The sequence below is a fragment of the Arvicola amphibius genome, chromosome 7, assembly GCF_903992535.2.
Source record: "Arvicola amphibius chromosome 7, mArvAmp1.2, whole genome shotgun sequence".
Taxonomy (NCBI): Eukaryota; Metazoa; Chordata; class Mammalia; order Rodentia; family Cricetidae; genus Arvicola; species Arvicola amphibius.
The window spans coordinates 56,928,103-56,952,678 of NC_052053.1; the positions used below are offsets into that span (position 1 = coordinate 56,928,103).

The 24,576-nt window shown below is 38.8% G+C and overlaps 1 protein-coding gene across 7 annotated transcripts in view; it reads right to left on the reverse strand.

Moving 5' to 3' along the window:
• Rabgap1 (RAB GTPase activating protein 1) overlaps positions 1-24,576 on the reverse strand; it is a 147,880-nt gene that overhangs the window by 27,628 nt on the left and 95,676 nt on the right. For all 7 annotated transcript variants that reach the window (XM_038336124.1, XM_038336122.1, XM_038336126.1 and 4 more), the window contains 2 exons: positions 11,446-11,559; positions 553-627 (listed from right to left, as the gene is read on the reverse strand). In XM_038336124.1, coding sequence (XP_038192052.1) covers positions 553-627; positions 11,446-11,559 — 189 coding nt within the window. The remainder of the gene's footprint in view (positions 1-552; positions 628-11,445; positions 11,560-24,576) is intronic.

The following is a 24,576-nucleotide window of genomic DNA, read 5'->3' on the forward strand; positions in this document are numbered from 1 at the left end:
TACAGCTATGATGTAGAATACCCTGATTCTTATAAGACAGGTTCAAATGTTTGCTACTTTCTTTTAAAAGCTAATAAGCTGTGTTTGTGGAAATGAAAAATGAAGACAAAATAAATCAGTAACTAGAAGTCAAATGATGACCACTTAAAATGGCTGTTCAGCTTAATGTATTTCTGACATTTTTATCTATTTCAAGAAGTAAAGTTGAAGAATAAAGATCTTTATTAAACGAGCACATGAGTAGAATGATACTGAAAAAAGCCTTGATCTCTTCCCAGGATACAAATTTTCAAACAGATATTAATGACTGGCTATTTTACAGACAACAAAATGTTAACCAATACTGAAGTCTGTCTAATCTGAAAATAAAAAGGAAATCTAACCTTATACTAGTTCTCAATACTGCCATTTATCCTCATCAGGTTTCTCTTCATAGAGTCATTAAGTTAGAGTTTCTAAATACAAGTTCTGTCCAAGAATATGGTCAAACCTAATCTTAGCTATACTTAAGCTCAGGGAGGTCTGTGTAGTTGTGACACAGACTCAACTTACGTGGAGAAGCAGCACAGCCGCGAGGAAGGACTGGCCCTGGCAGTAACCAATTTCTTCATCGTACACAGAGTATGCCTGCACAGGGACAAAAAACAAAGTGCTTAAAGTTATAACCCATTCACTGGGTGGTGGCAGTACTCGCCTTTAATCCCAGCACTCAGGATTTCTGTGAGTTCAAAGCCAATCTAGTCTACAAAGCCAGTTCTAAGACAGGTTCAAAAGCTACACAAAGAAACCCTGTCTTGAAAAACTAAAAAAAAAAAAGGGGGGGGCATGAGTCAAGGACCACCAAGGGAGCAGGCAGGAACCAGAGATCTCTGCGGGTATGGGCACTGGCCTGGGATATCAAAGGGAGTAGGCAGGGACCAGAAACCTCTGTAGGGTGTAGGCCTGGGACCTCTGAGGGAGTAGGCCTGATTCAGGTCCTCTGTGGGTCTGGGCATGAGTCTGGGATCTCCGAGGGAGCAGGCAGGAACCAGAAACCTCTGTGGGTCTGGGTGTGAGTCTGGGACCTCTGAGAGAGTAAATCGGCTGCTGATCCAGGTGCACCCAATTCTGGGACCTCCAAGGGACAATATCAGAGTCAGAGACCTTTACAAAACCAACCCCAAGCCAGGGACCTCCACAGGAGCAGATCCTGACCAGGGACATTTACAGAAACAGGTCTGAGTTGGAAACCTAGACCAGAGCAGGCCTGAGACAGAAAACTCCACAGGAGCGGAGCAAACCAGGAGCAATGAGTGACCTCCAGAAACACAAAGTGACCAATGGGGTAACTAGAACTGTGGCAATGAGTGTACCATGAGGAACAACCATCTGAGTCTCGGATCCACTGGCACTTAAAAGATTAATCAACAGAATCAAAGACAGTCCAACCACACCAATTAGAGGAAAAGATGAGTAGACAAGGTAAGAAAACACGCAACACCACAAAGAGCAACATGACACCAGTAAAACCTGAAGACCCTACAACAGCAAGACTTGAACAACTAAATATAGATGAAGCAGAAGATAATAACCTAAAAAATAACTTCAGGAGAATGTTTGAAACTCTGAAAGGGGAAATGAGACATTCCCTCGAAGAAATGGAGGAAAATACAAACAAAAAATTGGAAGACATCAGCAAATCCCTTAAAGAAAACTAAGAAATCAAACATATGAAAGAAACTATTCAAGACTTGAAAACTGAAATAGAGACAATAAAGAAAGCACAAGCCAGAGAATTAAAGAAACAGAAATCATGAGAAACCATCAGGAACTACAAATGCAATCATGAGCAGCAGAAAACAAGAGATATAAGAGAGAATCTCAAGTGCTGAAGATACATTAGAGGAAACAGACTCGTCAGTCAAAGAAAACATTTAATCTAACAAAAGCTTAACCCAAAATATCCAGGAAATATGGGACACCATAAAAAGATCAAACCTAAGAATAACAGGTATAGAAGAAGTTCAACTCAAAAGTACAGAAAATATATTTAATAAAATCATAAAAGAAAACTTTCTTAACCTAAAGAAATATATGTCTATAAAGATACAAGAAGCTTTCAGAGCACCAAACAAACTGGATCAAAAAAAAAGTCCTCTTGCCACATAATAATCAAAACACTGAACATACTACAGAGTAAAGAAAGAATGTTAAGAGCTGCAAAGGAAAAAGGCCAAGTAACATAAAAAGGTAGACCTATCAGAAATATGCCTGACTTCTCATTGGAGACAATGAAAGACAGAAAGTTGTAGTCAAGCGTTATGCAGACATTAGGAGACCTCAGAGGCCAGCCCAGACTACTATACCCAGCAAAACTTTCAATCACTATAGAAGGACAAAACAAGATATTCCATGACAAAACCAGATCCAACCAATAAGTAGCCACAAACCCAGCCCTAGACAAAATAGTAGAAAAAAACTCTAACCCAAGGAAGTTGGCTACATCAACAAAAACAATGACAACTGATGGTCTCATAGCAGCAAAATCCCAAAGAAGGGAAAAACACAAGAATTAACATCACCAACAAGGAAAAATAAATTCACAGGAGATAGCAATCACTGGTCATTATTATCCCTTAATATAAATGGACTCAACTCATCTATAAAAAGACAAAGGCTAAAAGATTGTACGCAAAAACAGAATCCATCCTTCTCCTGCATACAAGAAACACACCTCAACCTCAAAGACAGACATCACCTCAGATAAATGGAAAAAATTTTCCAATCAAATGGCCCTAAGAAATAAACTGAGCCGGGCGGTGGTGGCACACGCCTTTAATCCCAGCACTCGGGAGGCAGAGGCAGGCAGATCTCTGTGAGTTCGAGACCAGCCTGGTCTACAAGAGCTAGCTCCAGGACAGGCCCTAAAGCTGCAGAGAAACCGTGTCTCAAAAAACCAAAAAAAAAAAAAAAAAAAAAAAAAAAAAAAAAAAAAAAAAAAAAGGAAATAAACTGGTGTGGCTATTCTAATATCTAACAAAACAGACTTCAAACTAAAATCAATCAAAAGAGACAAAGAAGGACATTTCACATTAGTCAAAGGAAAAAAATCCATCAAGAGGAAATCTCAATACTGAACATCTATGCCCCCAAATACAAGGGCACCCTCATATGTCAAACACTTCTAAAGCTTAAATCATACATTAAACCCCACACACTAATAGTAGGAGACTTCAACACTCCACTCTCACCACTGGACAGGTCAGTCGCACACACACACAAAAAAAAAGAACAGAGAAATAAGGGAACTAACAGATGTTATGACTCAAATGGACTTAACAGACATCTACAGAATATTCCATCCAAACACAAAAGAATATACCTTTTTCTCAGCACCTCATGGAACCTTCTCAAAAACTGACCACATACGTGGTAACAAAACAAATCTCAACAAATAAAAAAATTGGAATAACCTAATGTATCTTTTCAGATCACCATGGCTTAAAAGTAAAATTCGAGGTCAATACTAATTCCAGAAAGCCCACAAATACATGGAAATTAAACAATGCTCACCTGAATCATCAAGGGGTCAAGGGAGAGATAAAGGGAGAAATTAAACACTTCCTAAAAATTCAATGAAAATGACCACACAACATACCCAAATTTATGGGACACAATGAAAGCAGTGTTAAGAGGAAAGTTCATAGCACTAAATACCTACATAAAGAAACTGGAAAAATCCCACACTAGTGAATTAACAGAACATTTGAAAACTTTAGAACAAAAAGAAGCACACTCACCCAAGAGAACTAGAGGGCAGGAAATAATCAAATTGAGAGCTGAAATCAACAAAATAGAAACAAAGAAAACAATACAAAGAGTCAATGAGACAAAGAGTTGGTTCTTTGAGAAAATCAACAAAATAGATAAACCTTTATCCAAACTAACCAATCGGCAGAGAATACCCAAATTAACAAAATCAGAAAATTAAAAGAGGCCTAAAGAACAGACACAGAGGAAATACAAAGAATCATCAGGTCATATTTTGAAAACCCTGTACTCCACAAAATTGGAAAACTTAAAGGAAATGAACAACTTTTTAGATAAATATCACTTACCAAAATTAAATCAAGACCAGATAAGCAAATTAAACAGACCTACAACTGATGAAGAAATAGAAACAGTCATCAAAAGTCTCCCAACCAAAAAAGCCCAGGACCATATGGTTTCAGCTCAGAATTCTACAAGATTTTCAAAGAAGAACTAATACCAATACTCCACAAATTGTTCCACACAATAGAAACAGAAGGAACATTGCTAAACTCTTTTTATGAGGCTACAATTACCCTGATACCCAAACCACATAAATACATTACTAAGAAAGAGAATTACAGACCAATCTCACTTATGAACATTGATGCAAAAATACTAACTAAAATACTGGCAAATCGAATCCAAGAACACATCAGAACCATCATCTACCATGATCAAGTTAGCTTCATCCCAAGATGCAGGGATGGTTCAACATACAAAAATCTGTCAATGTATCCAGTATATAAACTAACTGAAAAATAAAAACCACATGATCATCCCATTAGATGCCAAAAAAGCTTTCCACAAAGTACAACATCACTTCATGATAAAGGTCTTGGGGAGAGCAGGGATACAAGGAACATACCTAAACATAATAAAGGCAGTAGTATACAGCAAACCAGCAGCCAACTATGTTCATAGCAGCATTGTTTGTCATAGCCAGAACCTGGAAACAACCTAAATGTCCCTCGACCAAAGAATGGATAAGGAAAATATGGTACAATTACACAATGGAGTACTGCACAGCAGAAAAATAATGACATTTTGAATTTTTGCAGGTAAGTGGATGGGGCTAGAAAACATTTTGAGTGAGGTAACCCAAACCCAAAGAACAATTATCACATGTACTTACTCATAAATGGTTTTTCAACATAAAACAAAGAAAACCAGCCTACAAATCACAATCCCAGAGAACCTAGACAACAATGAGGACTCTAAGAGAGACATACAAAGATCTAATCTACATGGGAAGTAGAAAAACACAAGATCTCAGGAGTAAATCTGGAGCATGGGGACTTTTGGGAGAGGGTTGAAGGGGAGGGAAGAGGTAGGAAACGGAGCAGACAAAAATGTAGAGCTCAGTAAAAATCAACAAAATAAAAATTAAAACAAAACAAAAAAAAGCTTATGTATTTTCAGAATAAGGGGGCCAAACACCAATGAAAACGAATGGCCCAGGTAACCCATCATTTCAAAATGCCTGTTAGAGTCTCCTCAAAATTCTACATCTACAACACCTTCAAGGCTGCTGGCTGAGATGTTCCAACCTCATGGACTACTCCAGCTGAGACCTCATTATTATCCCAGTTTTCTCAAGTTTCTACCAAAGATACTAGCACCACCCAGAAAAGAAAAAGTAGTCTAGAGAAAATTGCCCACATTTCAGAAATATTGGTTATGGATATTTGTCATCATTTAAGGGGATTGGTTACAAGTTGTTATTGGTAATGGTCAGAAAGAAAAAGCAGAAAAAAGATTAACTTCATGGATCTTTTTCTAAAAAGAAAAATGAAGAGGGGGATACAGAAATAATAGGATAAAGGATAGATTACTGAATCTACTTTAATCTAAAAAGCAACTATTAGTCTTAAATATTTTACACTGGTATAGATTTTTGTATACTGATACAAATTTCATGTGATTTCTGTTAGAGCATACTGAATGTTCCTACTTTTGTTTAATGTATACAGCACATTTAATAATGTAATGTGCATTTCTAGTCCTTGAAAATTACTACAAACTATTTAGGATAATAGAGAAATAAAAGTTAGTATTTGATGTAGGAGGGTCATCTGTCTATATGTTACTTTCATTGGTTAATAAAGAATCTGCCTTGGCCTTTTACTAGGCCAGCCCTTAGGTGGGTGGAGTAGACAGAACAGAATGCTGGGAGGAAGAAAGTAGAGTCAGGCTACACAGATTATTAGAAATGGGTTCATCAAGATGTGAGAATTAGCCAATAAGAGGCTGGAACTAATGGGCCAGGCAGAGTTTAAATGAATACCGTTGCGTGTAATTATTTCTGGGGCTAAGCTGGCTGTGCGGAAGCCGAGCAGGATGAAAAGCAGGCCTGCTCGCCTCATCACTACAAGTAGTTAATCACCTATTAAAATCAAATCTCTAGTCATGTTACGTATATTTTCAAGGTTATTCACTGATATATTTACATAGATAGTTGAAGTGTTTAAAGACCTATAAAACATGGCATTTAATATGTTTAATAACCTAAGGCTTTTTATGAGAATGAGACATGTCTGCTCCAGACAGGGCCCATTTACTTCAATAGAAAATGACAGGTATCAAAGAAACTTTGCATGGAGTTTGCTTTCTTTACAGCAAAAGCTAGTCATTTAGGCAAAGAAATTTCCCTTGCCTTAATTGCTGACATTATGCTGTCCATGATAAAAAATAAAATATCATAGTCAGGTGGTGGTGGTCCACACCTATAATCCCCTTTCTCAGGAGGCAGAGACAGGCAGAAGATCTCTGTGAGTTCAAAGCCATCCTGGTCTACCGAGTGAGTTCCAGAACAGGCTTCCAAACCTACAGAGAAACCCTGTCTCGCAAAACAAAAACCAAACAAACAAAAAAAACCATCAAAAAGTATAATAACAAATTAAATTAGATATAAAACTTTAGACTTATAAAGATAAAATAGATAACAGAATATTTTCTCTGATTTTTACCAAATATAAATTGTCTGGATTTTTAACTGTAATTCCTACTTGATACCTGTTTTGTTGAATATAATTTAACTGTGTTAAAATTAAAAACCTTCCTTTTTATTTAGACCAAAAGGGGAAAATGCTGTCGGACAATTCTTCTGTATATTTATGTATACTATTCTGTGATTTGTTAATAAAGAAGCTGCCTTGCCAATAGCTGAACAAGATAAGGTTAGGTGGGAAAGCCTGACTAAGGATACGGGATAAAAGAAGAACAGAGTTAGTGGAGAAAACAGGAGGATCAAGATGAAAGAGAGGTCATACTATATGGCAGAATGTAGATTAATAGAAGTCGGTTAATTTAACTTATAGGAGTTAGCTAATAACAAGCCTGAGCTAGTGTCTGAGCATTTGTAATTAATATTGAGTCTCTGTGTTGGTTATTTGGGAACTGGTGGGAGGGAAAGAGAAGTCCACCTATAGTTGACACTTCTTTATTTTCCTACTTTCTATGTACCAAGATTCCTGTATTCTAAGAAAGGAATTTAAAATTAGGTGTTTTAGAGTTTGTCTTTTCGGCAGATGAGAAACCAGTGTTTATCAGATGATAGGTTAATATATGTAAGCATATTTTATTGTTAGCTTTTAGAGACACCTTTACAAACACATACAATTCTATCCTTATAAAGTGAGGTGGAATTCACTGTAATTTTATTAGGGTTCCTGGTTCCTCACAGTTTATCTGATGAGAGAGTGACAAGAAGCATATATACTTTTTTTTTTTTAAAAGATACAAAACAAGGGAATTAGAAAAAAACTGTACCAGGAGGCACACCACCTTCCACAACTCAAGTTAATAAAAATTAATGTTAGAGTCAATATTGCTAATAGTGTATTGAAAACTATCATGGCAGATAGCTGATACTCCTCTGGGAATCATTGGATATCATCAGCAATTTTTCAGTTACAGAGTCAGAGGCCTGTGTTTGTCAGTTTTGCTGGATCATTAGCACATTATTTATGCACACTACAAAATGTCATAATGTTGACTTACTGTCCTCACTCAGCCTTCACAGACAAAAGGTTAAGCACAGTTTAAGCAATTTTATGTAATAGGAGGAAATGTATACATGGAATCTCCACAGAAAACAGAGGAGAACATATTATTCAGGCTGATAAAGGACTAAATGAATGCACACAGGTATTGAGTACATGAGGGACTTGGGAAACAGTGGGAGTATGAGGTTCAATGGTCTACAATAAAGAAAAGGACAGGCCATTTCATTAGTTCGCGGCTACCTAAGGATCATCATCTGTAATATGCTCAGCAGTACGCCAAGTGCTACTGTCCTTGAGCAGTGAGGGAATCCTGATAAATAAATCAAGCCATGTAAAGCAAGAAGTTCATTTGGTGAAGCAGGAGTAAATCATGAACCAGGATATATTACAGAACATCACCAATGCTAAGGTAAGGAATCCAGAAGCAGAAAATGAACTCAACTTTTATTTCATTCTACTGTGTTAAGACTGCAGTACTCAAGATTTCTGTGGAGGCTGCACAAGTGAGCCCAATTTTGCTGTAAACAAGAAGCACGTTTTGGAGTAAACATGAAAGCAGTCTGGACCCCAGAGGTTGGGTGACTAATTCAAGGCAGTTGTTTTTGTTTTTGTTTTTTAAATAAAACTGCCAGCAACGTAAGAGGGAATAATGGGAAGGAAGTGGGCCACCAAGCACATGAATCAACCTGAGGATATGACATGGGGGAAGGAAGACTGACTGCCACTGGAGGAGGCGCAGCGGCTGAGCGAAGGTCTTGATGACCCCTACACTGCCCGCTGCATGAAGGCATTTAGGGACGTCTAGATATAGATTCAGCTGATACTGGATGGCTGAGATGAACACTAGTCTAACTTTGGGTCAAGATTTCTGAATTTTATTTTGAAGTATTAAAGAACAGATGGAGCAAAGTGGAAAGAGGCTGATGTGAAGGGAATACACAGAAATTCATCACAATAATCAACTTCTGTATATTTGAAAGCTTTCCCAATAAACATATTTTTAAGTTAACTCGAAAGACCAACTTTGTTACATGATTCTGACAAGAGATTAACCGGCACCTAGGAATTTGGGTACATCTTCCAGTAACCTCACAGTGACCATGTACAGCTGCAGAATTCCATCAGAGTACCAGGGGAAGGTCTCTGTGGGAGGGCAGGCCACAAGAGAGAAAACGGAGTTACTGAGGAAACTGTGAGGTTTGGGAGGATAGCCAGGAGGGGAAGAGTCAAAGGTAGGGAGCTGTAGGGAGATAAAGACATGGGAACTGGATACAGGTGTGAGGCAGAGATGGTGGATGGTGGGATGCACTCTGGGAACCCAGCAACAAGGGGGGGAATGGCTGCAGGAACAATCGAGATACAAGATACAAGTGGCTAAACGACCTAAGCAAATTACAACAGAATCACAGCTTTGAGTGCTATGAAGAAATTACAGAACAATTTCTTTAATGTCTAACTTTCCTCGAAAATTCCAATCACCTAGTACGTCACGAGAAAGCCTTTTATTGCTAGCCTGTCCTAAAATCAGCTAGTAGTTTTTTTCTTTTCAATATTAAGTGGGAGTTCTTTAAGAGTATGTCTTGTACCTTGCCTGGATACACTACAAAAAACAGAACAAAACAAAACAAAAATACTTAATTCTGAGAAGGAAAAGATCAAAGACTGGGTCTGCAGTCAGGACCAGACTGCAAAGGTCTGGTCATGGCCTCTGTAGCTCTGATGTGCATTACTTACTCTGTATCTGTAAGATGATTACAACTATCCAGGCAGTGGTGGCACAAGCTTTACTCCAAGCACGTGGGAGGCAGAGGTAGGCAGATCTTGAGTTCAAGGCCAGCCTGGTCTACAGAGTGAGTTCCAGGACAGCCAGAGCTAAACAGAGAAAACCTGTCTCAAAAAACCAAACAAATAAACAAAAAAGATTACAACTGAAAAGACTGCTACTTTTACAGTATTTAGGCACAGTCCTCAGAAATGAATATTTACCATGACTTATTTATTAAGCACCAGTGCTACCAATCCACCTGAATGGACACTGGCACTTCCTACTGCTGGACCATGTCCACAGAGCCAACTTCAGCACTTAGAATGTGCATAAACATTCCACAGCTCCCAGGAGTTTACAAACCAAAATTGAAAAGTCTAAATATGCCTTATGAAGGGTCAGGATGGCACTGTGTTTTGCTCTGTTATTACTGAACACTGAGAATTTTGTCTTGATTAGTGTCACATTTAGCTACACTGGCTTCAGTTATTCTTTTTCTCTTTTGGGTTTTCAAACATAATCTTCCTCATATTTGTCCTTTGACAATTTCACGAATGTATATAATACACACTAATTACTTTCTCCCCAAGCCCTCTTAACTCTCACACCAGTAAATACTCTCCTCCTGACAAATCCCTTCCCAACGTTTACCTCTCTTTGGTTTTGTGACCTACTGCTTGAACTAGGATTCTGTATGACCATAGGTTTGCAACTCTCCACTGGCGCCTGGCGGGCTCACCAGTGGGGCTTTCAGTAGGTACACAACTGAAGAGGACTCGCCCACTCCCAGAATTTTCAGCGGTGTAAAAGGTCCTTCTGTTTATATGTTGCTTTATTGGTTAATCAATAAAGAATCTGCTTGGCCTGATAGGGCAAAACTTAGGTAGGCAGAGAAGACAAAAATGAATTCTGGGAGGAAGGAAGCAAAGTCAGAGAGAGAGAGCCACCAGGGAGCTGCCAGGTCAGACGACCTCATGGTGGCATACCGATTATTAGAAATGGCTTAAATCAAGATATGAGAGTTAGCCAATAAGAGGCTAGAACTAATGGGCCAGGCACTATTTTAATTAATTAAATTTCTGTGTGGTTATTTCGGGTGTAAGTTAGCCAGACTGCTGGGACGACAAGCAGCCTGCTCGCTCCTGTTATGAAACAAAGGGACCCCATTCCTCCTGTTACATTTCAGAAGCTAATAGTTCAGTAGGGAAAAGTAGGGTCCCATAAGTCCTACCCTATCCATAACTGGCTGTTGGCAGGGACAGTCCTGTGCAGGCCAGTGGTTATGAGTTTGTAATGCAGTGGCTATGGTGTGCCAAGATGGCATTTTCTAAATGGCTGAGAGTAACTTCCAGTATAACAGCATGACCTACATGAATGCAGATGCTTATAGAGCCAGAGGACTTCCAGTAGCTAGAGTTCATGGTTGCAAGCCAGTGGGTGTAGGTGCTGGGAACTGAACTCAGGTCCTCTGGAAGAGCAGTGTGTGCTGTTAAACACGGAGTCATCTCTCCACTCATTATTTCCCGATTGTTGATAACTCTAAAACAGCATTATCTATGGCTTTCCATTCTCTTTTTTGTCGTTTTTTTTCTTTCTTTTCCAGTTTTGAACACTGAATAACAAACTACACTTTGTAGATGGTGTGGTGGAATGCACCTGTAATCTTATGATTGGGGACTGGAGGCAGACGAGCAGGAATCTAAGGCCAGCCTCGGGTTAGTGAGACTGAAGACAACACAAGGCCCTGTTTCAAAAAACAAAAGAACTCAAAACAAAAAGCCTCAATCAAGCCCAAATTACATTTTGATATTTGTCTTTTATATAATTTCAAAGAGCCAGAACCATCATTCAAAACCAATACTTTTATATTTTAATATGAAATACCTTGCATATTTTATATAAGGAATCTTGTCCATCTCCTCCTGTGTCCTTGAAGTAGTCATGAGCTGGAAAGGTGCGGTTAATATCTCTTGTGATAGCACTGTCTTGGGGAGATTCCTGTGGAAATAGAGAGGACCAGGAACATTCAGAACATAGGTATCTCTTTGGATTTATACTAAAGAGTACTGTAAGGTCAAACACATATTCAAGCCTGTACTTACTGCCTCTTCCGGGACTAAGCCCTCAAAAGAAGTATAATGAGGGTGGGCAAGTCAGAAGAAAAGTGCCATTTCATCTACACGCCTCATGCCATATTCCCTACGCATGGTAAGAAGTGAGGCTAGTGACCTTCCTGTTGTATAAAGGAAAGTAAGCTGCTAAAAAGTGGTTTCCCACAGAAAAAACATTCAAGTTACTTCAAAGGAGAAGGCAAAGTGCTTCTGATAGAAAAACAAAGTAGAAAAAGTAATACTAATCAAAGCTCATGCCCATTTCCAAATGGAAAAGGTCCAAGGCCCTGTATGTGCATTCCTTTCATGTGAGGTGGAACTGGGGTTGCAGACTGTTCTCAGCTACCATGTGGGTGCTGGGAATGGAACCCGGGTCCTCTAGAAGAGTAGTCGGTGCTCTTGACCTCTGAGCCGTCTCTCCATCCATGGTCCAAGGCCCCTAACCTCCCCTTGCAGTTTTCATCTATCTAGTGCTCTTCCCACTGACCAATGAACACTCACATGCGGAATTTCTAAGGCCTGCGAAAACGATAACAAACTGGAGTCCCATGGGAACCACTGGCTTAAAATATTTGGTCTTACAAAATTTGCTGAGGAACTTGGAATGAATCCATTTGATTTAAACTCCCTCTCCTGAATTCTAATGATGACAAGTTTAATAAGTTCTTATCAGAATAATTTTATTACAAATCTCACAAAATTCGAAAAACAATTCATTGTCCTCAACAATGTGATCAGAGAGATTTGGGTACTGATTTTCAATGCACACACCTGCTGTTGTGAAGTATTTATACATGCTCAGCCTTTAGAACCACTGACAGACTCTCCCATAAGTGGAATGTCCTTTTGAATACTTATCTTTCATGTAGTAATTAATTAATGTTAACAGTATTTGCTGCAATTTAAAAAGTCAATTCTTAATAAGTCTGTATGTTTCTATATATTCAAGTGTAGTAACAGTTTAAATGAAATATTGTAAATAGTTATATTTGTCTCTTGTATTTTAAGCAACAAAATAAGACAATATAAGTATCCCAGAAACTTAGGCTGCCTGAAATTAAAGCACCAAACACTGGTGAGGTAACACAGCAGCTGGATCTCTTACAAATAATGACAAGTCTGTACACCATGCAATCACCTCGGTGAACATACAGCATACCCAGCATCCACAAGTTTAATATTATTTGCTAAGGAAAGAAATAAGAGCTACATGGAGAAATGAGTGACTCTAAAATTGAGGTGAAAAACATAGAAGATAAACCTGGACTATTTTGTAATGCCAGAAAATTGAGAAACAAAACAAACAAACAAAACCAAATGCTTCTTTTATTATTACCACAATCCAAGCCAACCAACTGAGAACAGCAATGCTATCAGCAACAAAATACCTATATTGATGGAAGTATGTCAGAGAGATACTGACAATGAAAAATGTTCCTAATGACCTAAGCCAAATAAGCAACAAAAGGATATGGTAATTACTGAGCTCTATCCTTGAATATGAAAGAAATATCCATGAGTCTCTAAATACAAAAATAAATGATGGATTAAATAAATAAATGGGGTAAAGAGATAAATCACCCAGGTAGAATTTCAAATAACTTATGTACATAGTATGTTGTCAAGGAAGTGAGAATGGACAATCTTGCTCTGGAGGACCACAGTACAGTGATGGAATGAGAGGTGCAGCACACAGCAAAGAACAGTATTAACAGTGGTAAGTCATTCTGCTAGCAGGCCCTCTTCATGTTGTGAAAATGGCTTTTACTTTATATCTGCTCCCTTCAAATTCATAACTCCATGAGAAAAACACAAGAAAACTTCTTGAAGGACATTATACAAAATGCTTGACCAGTATCCCTTAAAACCACCACATAATTCTTGTTCCTTTCATTAGGGATGTCACTAACAACCAATATCTGGAGGCCACGTGTGGTTGATTTCTAGTGACTTCTCCCTGAGCTCCCACCATGATGCTTGCTGTGGGTGTGAGAGTTGAGCTCTTTTCATTTTAACGCTCCTTTAAAACAGTATGTGGATTAAAATTTAAGGAAATTATAACACATGGTATTTTTTTGTCCTCAGGTCAAAATTATGTATTAGTTCAAGTCACAGTAGTCCTATATGCTACTCTTTCTGGATGTCTATTTTTATAGCTTACTGTGAGAACTGGATGACTGGGTAACTTCTCAGGATTAATAAGGTACTGGGAACTGGAGGATGTTCTTTGAAAACTAGGGTTGAAAAATAGAAAGCTAATAATGGTAGGAAGAAAAAGAAAGTACCCAGACAAAAGAAATGCCATGGAAGGCTGCCATAGGAAATAAGGAGCAGAGAGGACTGGATTTCCTAAGTGGTTTGTTGCCCAAATAAAAAGTTCTCAAGAATAACTCCAAACATTGTAAATGCCATAAAACTATATGTAACACTTAATAAAACAGAAAAGCACCCCACTCAAATATATTATTTATTCATGAGACAGGGTCTCACTACATAGTTCGGGCTGGCCTTAGCCTTCTGTGCGTCATCATACCTTGCCCATGTCCTGTCTATGTGTTTTTTAAGAATGAAGTATATTGGTTGCATATCCTTGGTGTGTGTGTGTGTGTGTGTGTGTGTGTGTGTGTGTACAGGTAAGCATATGGAACAACATGTATGTGGAAGTTAGAAATCTAATTCTGAGAGTCAATTCTTGCTTTTTACACTGTTGAGGCAGAATCACTTATTTCTGCCACTACTGTGAACTTCGACCCAGCTGCTATGAGAGCTGTATGCTGATTCTGCTGTCTCCACCCCCCACCACATCACCACAGGAGCACTAAGATTACAGACTATTGCCTCCACCTCTAAAAGTAGATTGTTGAGTATCTCACTCAGATCTCAGGCTATTGTAACAAATGCTTGTACCTGCTAAGCTGTTCCTTCAGTCTTGAACTCCTTTTCAAAAAGTCAGGTATAGCTTTTGTTTGTTTGTTTGAAACAGGGTTTCTTTGGGTAGCCCTGGCTGTCCTGGAACTGGATTTGCACAACAGGCTGGCCTCAAACTCACAGAGACCTGCCTGCCTCTGTCTGAGTGCTGAGAGTAAAGGTGTGAGCCACACCAGCCCCTGGCTTCAGCTATAGCTTGTTAAAAGTAGTTAAAAGCTGATGAGATATAAGCCCAAAGAGAAAAAGGCAAAACTGAAATTTAAGTGGTACTGAAGATAGAGAGCCTTACTCTGTGACTGCCTGTGAGTCCTGTCATTTGTAGTTTTGCTGTATATTTACAGTAGGGCTGACCAGCTGGGGATAGAACTCAGCAACAGAACACTTGTGAGCCCTGGATGCAATCCCTATCACTGAAAATGACAGAAGGAGGGCTGACTGAGAGAGTAAATGAACAAGAAGAAGAAAACCAAAAACCTGGAATGTCTTTAAGACTTACTTTAGTTGTATATGTCGTATCTAATAAATAGCTTTTCCAATTTGACAGAGTTTAAACATGATAAAAACTAATGTAACAGCTTTGTCTGTTAACATGTTAAGAATGTATCACAAAATTCTAATAAAAAAGAAGTTATGAATAGTAATTGTATGAAATACTTATTTGGATAAACATTGTTGGTATTTATGAAAAAGGTGAAAAATCCCTAAGAACATGTGTTCTTCTATTACTGTGAGAAACACCATCATCAAAAGCCATCTGCGGAAAGGACTTAGACATCCTGATGTGGGACTCCCCTCTGTATTCTGTGAATAGGTTTTACTACCATTGGTTAATAAAGCTTTTTAGGGCCCTATGGCTGGGCAGAATAAAGCCAGGTGGGAAATCCGAGCAGATATATATAGAGAGAAAGTAGGCAGAATCGAGGAGACGTCATGTAGCTGACAAAGGAGACAGACGTCTGATTCTTACCTGTAAGCCACAGCCTTCTACCAACACATAGATTAATAGAAATGGGTTAATTTAAGATATAAGAGCTAGCTAGAAATATTGGCTGAGGAGTGCTGTAATTAATATAGTATGTGCATGATTACTCGGGCCTGGGTGGCTGGGCACGAAGGAGCAATCTCTGTCTACACCTCCCATTCACAGTCTATCCTTGAGGAGAAGATAGATAGGGCAAGAACCTGGAGGCAGAAGCTGAAGCATAGCCCATCAAGGAACACTCCTCAGCCCACTATTTTTGTTACAGTATCCAGGACTCCACTGTCTGCATTGGGTTTGGCCCTCCCACATCAATCATCAATGAAGAAAACACCCCTACAGATTTGCCTACAACCCATAAGGAGACATATTCTCAACTGATGTTCCAAATGACTCCTCTTCCCAAATGACTCTAGTTTCCTCTTGCTAAAATACTCCAGCTGTGTCAACTGACAACAAAACAAACAAACAACAACAATAAAAACCTACCAGCAGGGCTGGAGAGATGGCTCAGAGGTTAAGAGTACTGGCTGCCCTTCCATTGGACCTGGTTCAACCCCCAGCACCCCATGGTGGCTCACAGGTGTCTGCTGTCAGTGACCACAGATAGTCACAGACATACAAACATACACACCATCAAAAACACCAATTCACGTAAGAATGAAAATAAATATTCAAGATAAAAAAACCAGCACAGCAAGTATACCCCCCCCCCCCAACACACACACAAGGTTGCTCTGTGTAGCTCTGGCTGTCCTGGAAGTCGCTCTGTTGACCAGGCTGGCCTTGAACGCACAGAGATCCTCCTGCCTCTCACTTCTGAGTGCTGGGATTAAAGGTGTCTGCCAACACTGCCTGGCTTAAGTGGACATCTTTAATTTCACTAAATCATAATTACTGAAATGTATTTAGGCCATAATTATCTTAGTCCTCACAGTACCATCTCACTGAGTTACGCCTGCAGGATGCTTTGAGACTGCTGACAGGAAGGGAGGGAGAGAAGGAGGGAAAGGACAAAATATAGCACTTGCTATAGGGTCTTTACATTTCATGTAAGGATATTACTAATGCTCTTGTAAAAGACTGTGTTTTAAGAATTATAAATATTTCTGTTCCACGGAAAGTGATCCAGCGCCCACTATCTTTTCATTGTCAAAACAAGAATCCTAGAAATAAATGTTAACTAATGGGCTCATTTACTAATAATAAAAGCTAAAAAACAAAACAAACACCTCCACTGATGACACGAGCTTTTAATACTTAACATATATCTTATGTAGCTATGCAATGCATGCTCAGTGGTCCCTTCATGGCTGGCACTACTGTTCTTTAAGTCCTTACTTGCCTTTCACCTAGGGACCATGGGATTTCTGTCCTTCAGTGTTATTCTTCCACACCAACAAATAGAGGGGATTTTTGCAGAAATCAAACATGATGGATAGTAGAAACCAATTTGTTGACAGAGACTGCTTTTCACACATATTTTTGGAGAACTGTTCCCCTTAAAGGGGTTGGGGTGGGAGAACCCATGATGACAATAAAACCATAAGAATTGAAAGTTAACAGCAGAATTTAAAAGCTGAACCAAAGAGACAGGAAATTGAGCTATACAGATTTAAAAATATAAAATACTTTACAGACACTCAGTAGTTAATGTTTCAGTTTCTCTTCCAAAGCTTCATTACACAAACCCAGAGCAGCCTGGAGATCCATTTCCAGACCAGAGAACACTAAGGTAACTGGAAGCACTTCAAAACACAGTCACAATTGTGTGGATTCTCCATCTGGGTTTTTGACAGAATGTAGTTGTTCTACTTAGACAACACCACAATGGCTAGGACTTAAACCCTATCATAGGCAGTTCTATCTGTGTATTGCCTCTCTTTTCCTAATTTAATTTTCATAACCTTGGGGTGGCTACTTACTTAAGCAAAACTTTGTAGTCCTTACTTATAAAACCTAAGTGATATAAAACATAACCTATTTGGGCTAGGCAGTAGTGGCTCACGCCTTTAATCCCAGCACTCGGGTTGGGGGCAGAAGCAGGAGGATCTCTGTGAGTTTGAGGCCAGCTTGGTATACAAGAGCTAGTTTCAAAACAGGCTCCAAAGTGACAGAGAAACCCTATCTCGGAAAAAAAAAAAAAAAACAAACCAAAAACCAAAACAAAACAAAAAAACAACAAAAAAATTTAACCTATTTGCCTCACTGGGTTTATAAGAAGTAAAGAAACACTGTGTGGAAGGAAGTGGTAGTAACCCTTCCCACCAGATTTGAAACTGATGTTGTTGGCCTATTTCCAATCTTGGGTAAGAAGCCAAGAGAGAAAATATGTATTTGGCATGTTTTCCTGTTTGAGACTTAGTGCCTGGTCTGGGGAGGAGGAATTCTGTAAACAAACAGTAAGCAATTCGATCACAGTCTATTGTATGTTATCAATATCATACTTCATTGTAATCAAATTAATTTATAAAGGAGATAAATAAGATGGAAAAACTGACACTTAAAATATAAATGATAGATTAAGATTTTTTTCCTTTTAGCCTATGAACTATACTGACCCAAATACTGTAGAGCTCACAAAAAAATAGTGTGTAGGCTAGATTTGTTTTAAACCAGTCTTCAGGGCAGAGATCCATTTCAGATTTTCTATTCTCATGTCACATTTAGTGGATTCTTCCATTTCAAGACAACGATTAGAGTAACTTCAAATGCCTCTTCACTCGTTCCCAACATCCAATAAAGCAAACAACCATCCCCAAATGTGGAACACAAAAAGATGGCCATATATGATGACCAGAGCCCTACTTACAGAAACTAAACTCAGCAAGCCTGTTCTAGAAATGCCTGCCAATAAGCAGTTCTGATCTTTATGGATAGTTAAAACTATATCAACTGAATGGTTGTGTAAGAATCACACTGACAGTATGGTTCTATCTATGGCAAACAATGTAAGAGGAAAGAAGTCAACTCTCAGAAAAGATGGTTCCATACTTAAAAAAATAATGGACCACTGTCACATTGTTTCAAACCAAATATGGCATTATAATGCCATTCTAAAAATAAATATAAGTCCCATGTGACATGTAGTCTTTTAGATATGTCCATTTCCTTTTAGAGGCTCAAGTTTCCCACAGGAAAACTGGCCACTGTCTGGCAAAACTGCCCCAAATCATGTATAGATAAGGCATAAAAGCTAACAGCATTGCCAACCTTTTCCTGCTTGGCTATTAATTCTCCTTGCAGAGCAACCCTTCTGAAGAGCCCAATGGCCAGACATGCTGAAACTATTACTGAGAAAACTGAACAGGCACAGAGTCATTCTGAGTAAAAGAGAGAGTGATGGTGAGGGTGGAAAGTCATGATTTAAATTAGGAGGCACAAAGTTATATGTAAAGTCATATGCTATACAACCGTTTCTGGCAACTATAAAGACTTCTAAACACTTGTTTCAATTTTATTTCTATCACCCAGCAAACTACACATCAAGTAAATACTCGCCTAGCAAAGTTAACAGCTTAGCATTATTGTATTGTTGGATGTGTAAGCTTAAAAATCTTATAGAGCATCACGCTAAGAACGAAGTCCTGGGCCTGGTGTCGTATTGCAGACCTTTGACTCTAGTACCAGGAGTCAGAGGCAGGAGGGGTCTTTGTGAGTTCCAGGCTAGTGAGGCCTATGTAGTGAGTTTCAGGCAAGCTAAGGAGTTATTAAGTGATCCACATCTCAAAACCACCAAACAAACAAACAAACAAACATCACCAACAATAAAATAACTAAACAACTTGGGTTCTGTGAGAAAGTCACTGCCAAGTTCGATGCCAGTTCAATTCCTTGGGGCTCACACAATAAAAGAGGAGAACTAACTCCTCCAGGCCATTCTCTGACCACCATATTCCCACTCAGCCCCTACAAATACACACAATACACAGTGCATAGTACATAACAAACCTGAGTCCAAGTCCTATATTCCTCAAGTTATGTTTTTATATAACTTAATCCACTTAGTTACAATTACTAAAATGTTTCTTTTTTAACATTCAACAAATTATTTCAAAAAGTAGGTTTCCTCTGGAAATAATGTCTTTAGTCAAGGATTCCGGAGTGCAACGAGAGCTACACAGCTGGGAAGCTGTTGTGGTGGAGTCTTAACAGTGCTATGCCAATTCCCTGCTCTGGAGCACTGTGCTAAATGAGAATCTGATAAATAAACAATGAACAGTACTGTTCACAGGACATCTCCAGACTGCTGTGAACAGCATTCAGATCCAGAAGGTATGCACTCACACATGTGTATAGGCCGCCCGTGTGTCAGCATTTTAAAAATCATATACTTTTATATAGCTTTTAAGGAAAACTATGTTCTTGAGATCAAATAGATAAAAAAATCTTATTTAAGTTTTTTACTTTTCTGCTTTAGAATTAATCTTGAAAGAACTGTCAAGAAACAACTATTTAAATATTTAAAGGTTATTTTGTTTCATCACTGATATATGAAACTACTAACTCTACTCCATAGAGCTTGGTTAACCAGGCTGGGGACCCATGTAGCCGAGCATCTAACTCATGCCCTTGTGCTTTTGTAGTGAGCGCTTTACTTAGCAAGCCACAAGCCCAGTCCCCAACATCATTTTTTAAAGTATCATTAAAATGATACCTGTTTACTACATTTCTGCCTCAAATCTTCTTGGTTCTTACTGTAAGCCAGAATTTTCCAATGCAGTACATGTACAACTCAATGTTCCCAAACAGACAGTATCAACCCTTCTGCAAAATATTCTCTAAAAGCAAGAAATGATACATTAGACTCCAGTACAAAGAAACTGCAGCAGAACATAAGAGCAGGACTTTAGGGATCTGAGGGTGTGTCTATTCCAGAGAAGTATTTCACCAAGCACACTTCCCACACACACAGGATGCAACATATGGCATTTTTCAAATAAGTCTAATCAAGGAGCATTGTCCCATCTTATAAAATAGAAAACTCAGAGCCTCTAGTAATCTACTTCACAACCTTCTTTATCTGAGAAACAAAAAACAAACAGATTTAATAATATAAAATTATCCTGGTAACAAAAACTGCTTTCAGAATCTTACTGTCACCATGTAGCTCATCTTGAAGGGACTATGCTGGCTGTTCCCTCACTCAAAGATGAGGACTGTTCTCAAGTTCAGAGAGATTAAAACAGCCTAATTAACTGCCAGAGATGAACTCTGTTTGGTTCTTATTTTACTCTCAGTGTTCTATAGGTTGTAACACATCTTCAATACAGTGACCCTAAATAGAAAAGGTTTCAATTCCTCCATGTATGCTGCAAAAAAGGAAACTCTTAAAACTGAAAAAGGCTACCACTGGTGAGAGGCTCTCTGGGTAAGGCTGTTTGCTGCCAAGCCTGAGAACCTGAATGGATTCCTGGGATCCATTGTGGAAAGAAAAACTGACTACTGCAAGTTGTCCTCTGACCTCTATATTTTAACCATGGTATCTGTATGTGTTGATGCTATGCACGCATGTGTACACACATGTATACACACAGATAATAAGCAAGCAAAGAAACATTTTCTTTTTAAGGGGGGGGGGTAATTTGAAGCAGATCCTGCTCCACAAGAACCAGCAAAGTAATGGCTTTCTTTTTGGGGAAAGAAATTTTAGAAAGACATCAAGTTATTTATATAAATAGCAGTTTGTTACCAAATACTGCCTTGCCAATTCAATTCAATTTATTATTTAAAGTTGATTGAATTTTAAATTTTACTTTTGTATTTTGAACAGATACAATAGAATTCCTTTGTAAACAAGTCACTAAGTTTATCATTACATGATTACAGTCATAGTTATTTACAAAAGAACAATCTTTTATTTCTTTTAACCTGCAGAGAGGGTTTTCTCATGCCATATACACTATTTGGTAAATTGTAGATCAATTTACTAGGGTCTTACTGACTTCTGTATTTCCTTAATCTTGCCCATCTGGATACTTTTTTTTTAATTTTATTTTTTAAAAAAGAAAACAAACTATCTTTTTTCATTTTGTATACCAACCCAGTTCTCACCCCTCCCCTCCTCCTATTCCGCCTCAGAGAGGGTGAGGCACACTGCTTTGGGGAAGGTCCAAGGCCCTCCCTACTATATCTAGGCCGAGCAAGTTATCTACCAGCTGGATACTTTCAGTGTCAGTACTATGTATGAAGGGTGTGGGGTAAGGATGGCTGAAGGGCATAGACATACAGAAAAGATCCCTCCCAGGGCCCATGCACTGCCTTCCATGTATACCTCGACTACCTCCACATTCCAGGCAACACTTCGCATTCTCTAACCACCTCCATCCAGCACAAGAAACACATATCCCTACACAGACATCTGCTTTCCATACTTTACATCCCATGATGTAAATTTCTTTTTATGATATAAAAGAATGCTTTTTAATAGCCCTTGTCTTCCTCTCAATGAAAATCAAACATTAAATATCTAAAAGGATCCAGACAGAGAACATACAACAGCAGGTTAGGAACCAAAATGGCCTTAGGGCTCTGAAACTTTACACAATTCCCTTGAAAACAAACTGATCTGGACAGTCTTTCTGGGAGAAGGATGTGAGATGAGTAACAGGAAGTTGCTCCTTAAAGGCCACGGGTAAGTGGTGCCAGGCACACCTACTTCCTTAGAAGCAGCATCGAGTTCTCTGCCTTTTGCTCCTCCATTGTTTCTCTTCTATTAAAATTCACTGCCTTTTGCTGATCACAGTTTATGTTTTCCATTAAAGCAATCCTTTAAAGGTCAGAGGACACAAAGTTTACCATGACACATCTGGACACACCCGCCGCCAGCTGTTGCTCAGAGCCAATCAGCTCTATACCCCCTTTTTATAGCTGGTTGTTTTTCTTAATTCTGAATGAAATGCCTAACTGCTATTTCCTAGACTCTTCCATTTTTGACACCACCTTTACATTTTTATAGCATGGGAAAAGATACTGCAGCTCTGTCCACTCACAGGTCTCTATCCACAAGTCTTTCCCTTTAATTTTCAACATGTTTTTGCTACCATTTTTGGCTAAGTCAACATAATTTATAATGAATCAGAGTACATCTATAATTTGCCTTACTTTCTTCATTAATTTGCTATTTTTTCTTTTCATCAATTGTCCTATTATTTTCCTTTCCTCTGGTTTTCTTTGTATCTAACTATACTATGCATATTATCAGTGTATAATTCCTTTCAAAGTCTGGAAGAGTCACAGGGCCAGCTATGGAGTAGAGCTCAAAGATGGTGCACTTTTCTCTAGCGTGCCTGAGGCCCCATTCTAAGTTAAACATGGCAGACAATCCCACTCCACACCAACTTCTTAATAACACACCTCCTTACTCTAGGCCTTTCCCCTGCTTATTTCTGAGCAGCTGCTATCTAATTCACCTCAGTGGTCCTCTTCCCCAGGGTTTTCCCTTCTGTGGGAATTCTACCTCCCTGGAGAAACAATTTCCTGGATATCACATCTTTGTCCTTTCTCATTCTGAAGCGACTCTCTAAGAAAGTATGTAAGGCTAGTGAATACATCCTAACACACCACATGTTGTAGAATGGGTTTATTGTATCCTCCTACTTGAATAATAGTTAACTGGACATAAGATTCTGGACTCCTTCCTCAGACTAAGCTTTTACGATTTCATCTTCAGTGTTCTGAAATCTTCGGATGAAAAGGTAGATATCTCCTCCTTCCATCAGCAATGGGTTCCTTGTTACTCAGTTATCCTTCCCTGAGCCCACTTTCCTCTTCACCTACTGCCCCATCTCTGCCTTTCCATTTTACTAGTTGCTGCTGCTTAAGCTTTACTTTTCAGCTTGTCTGGTGTTTGAAAATAACTCTTACACTTAAGTTTCAGACCTCTTTTTTGTTCTCTTCCTGTTCATTTTTAAATTGTGCTTTGTTCTCCATTAATGGATATCAATTCTTTTCAAGTTGCATCAGCTGGAGTTTAGTTTTGTGGGGTTCCTTTGGAAACCCACATCTTTCTGTTTCCTTTGATTTCTGTTTGTTTTGGCCACTAATTATTTTCTAAGAAGCTTCTCTGATTCTTGTAATAGAAAAAGAGAAGCATCCAGGCATAGGGCACATGCCTACAGTCCCAGTTACTCAGGAGACTGAGGCAGGATTTCAAGGGCAGATGTCTGAGTTCTTATGAACACATGGAACAGTCAGACTGTGGCCCCGTGTAAAATGTCCAAATAAGAGCAAATATTTCTAAGGTTCTTTCCTACTTTACTGTCCCCCCCCCCCACCATTTTCTCCTTTGTTACACATGATAACACCAGTGCCTAAGGATGCTATAGAATTCCAGAGAGGTTTCATATACCTTGCTTTTCCAAGTAGACACCATATGAAGAGTAGGACAAGAGGAACTAGAAACAAGCTAAATAAACTCAGCTGCTCTTTGGCTCATCAGAAAATAGAAATCTGTAATATGATGAAATATAAATCAGTGACATAAAATTATCTTAAAAAACCAGTTTCACTGGCAGTGGTAAAGCGTGCCTTTAATTCTAGCATTCAGGAGGCAGAGGTCAGTCTGGTCTACAAAGCCAGTTCCTGGACAGCCAGAGCTAAACAGTGAAATCCTGTCTTGAAAAACAAAACAAGGGCTGGAGAGATGGCTCAGCAGTTAAGAGCATTGCCTGCTCTTCCAAAGATCCTGAGTTCAATTCCCAGCAACCACATGGTGGCTCACAACCATCTGTAATGAGGTCTGGTGCCCTCTTCTGGCCTGCAGGAATATACACAGACAGAATATTATATACATAATAAATAAATATTAAGAAACAAACAAACAAAAGCAAAACCAAAAAAGTTTCAAAGGCTAGTAAGACTTGCAAGGGTTCTTATGAAAAGACAAATGACAAGAATTTAGATCAATGTAACATGGTGTCTGACAGCACACAGGCAGATCAGCACTGGCCACAGAGATGACTTCATTTCTTCTTGTGTCTGAATGGCAAGGCTTTT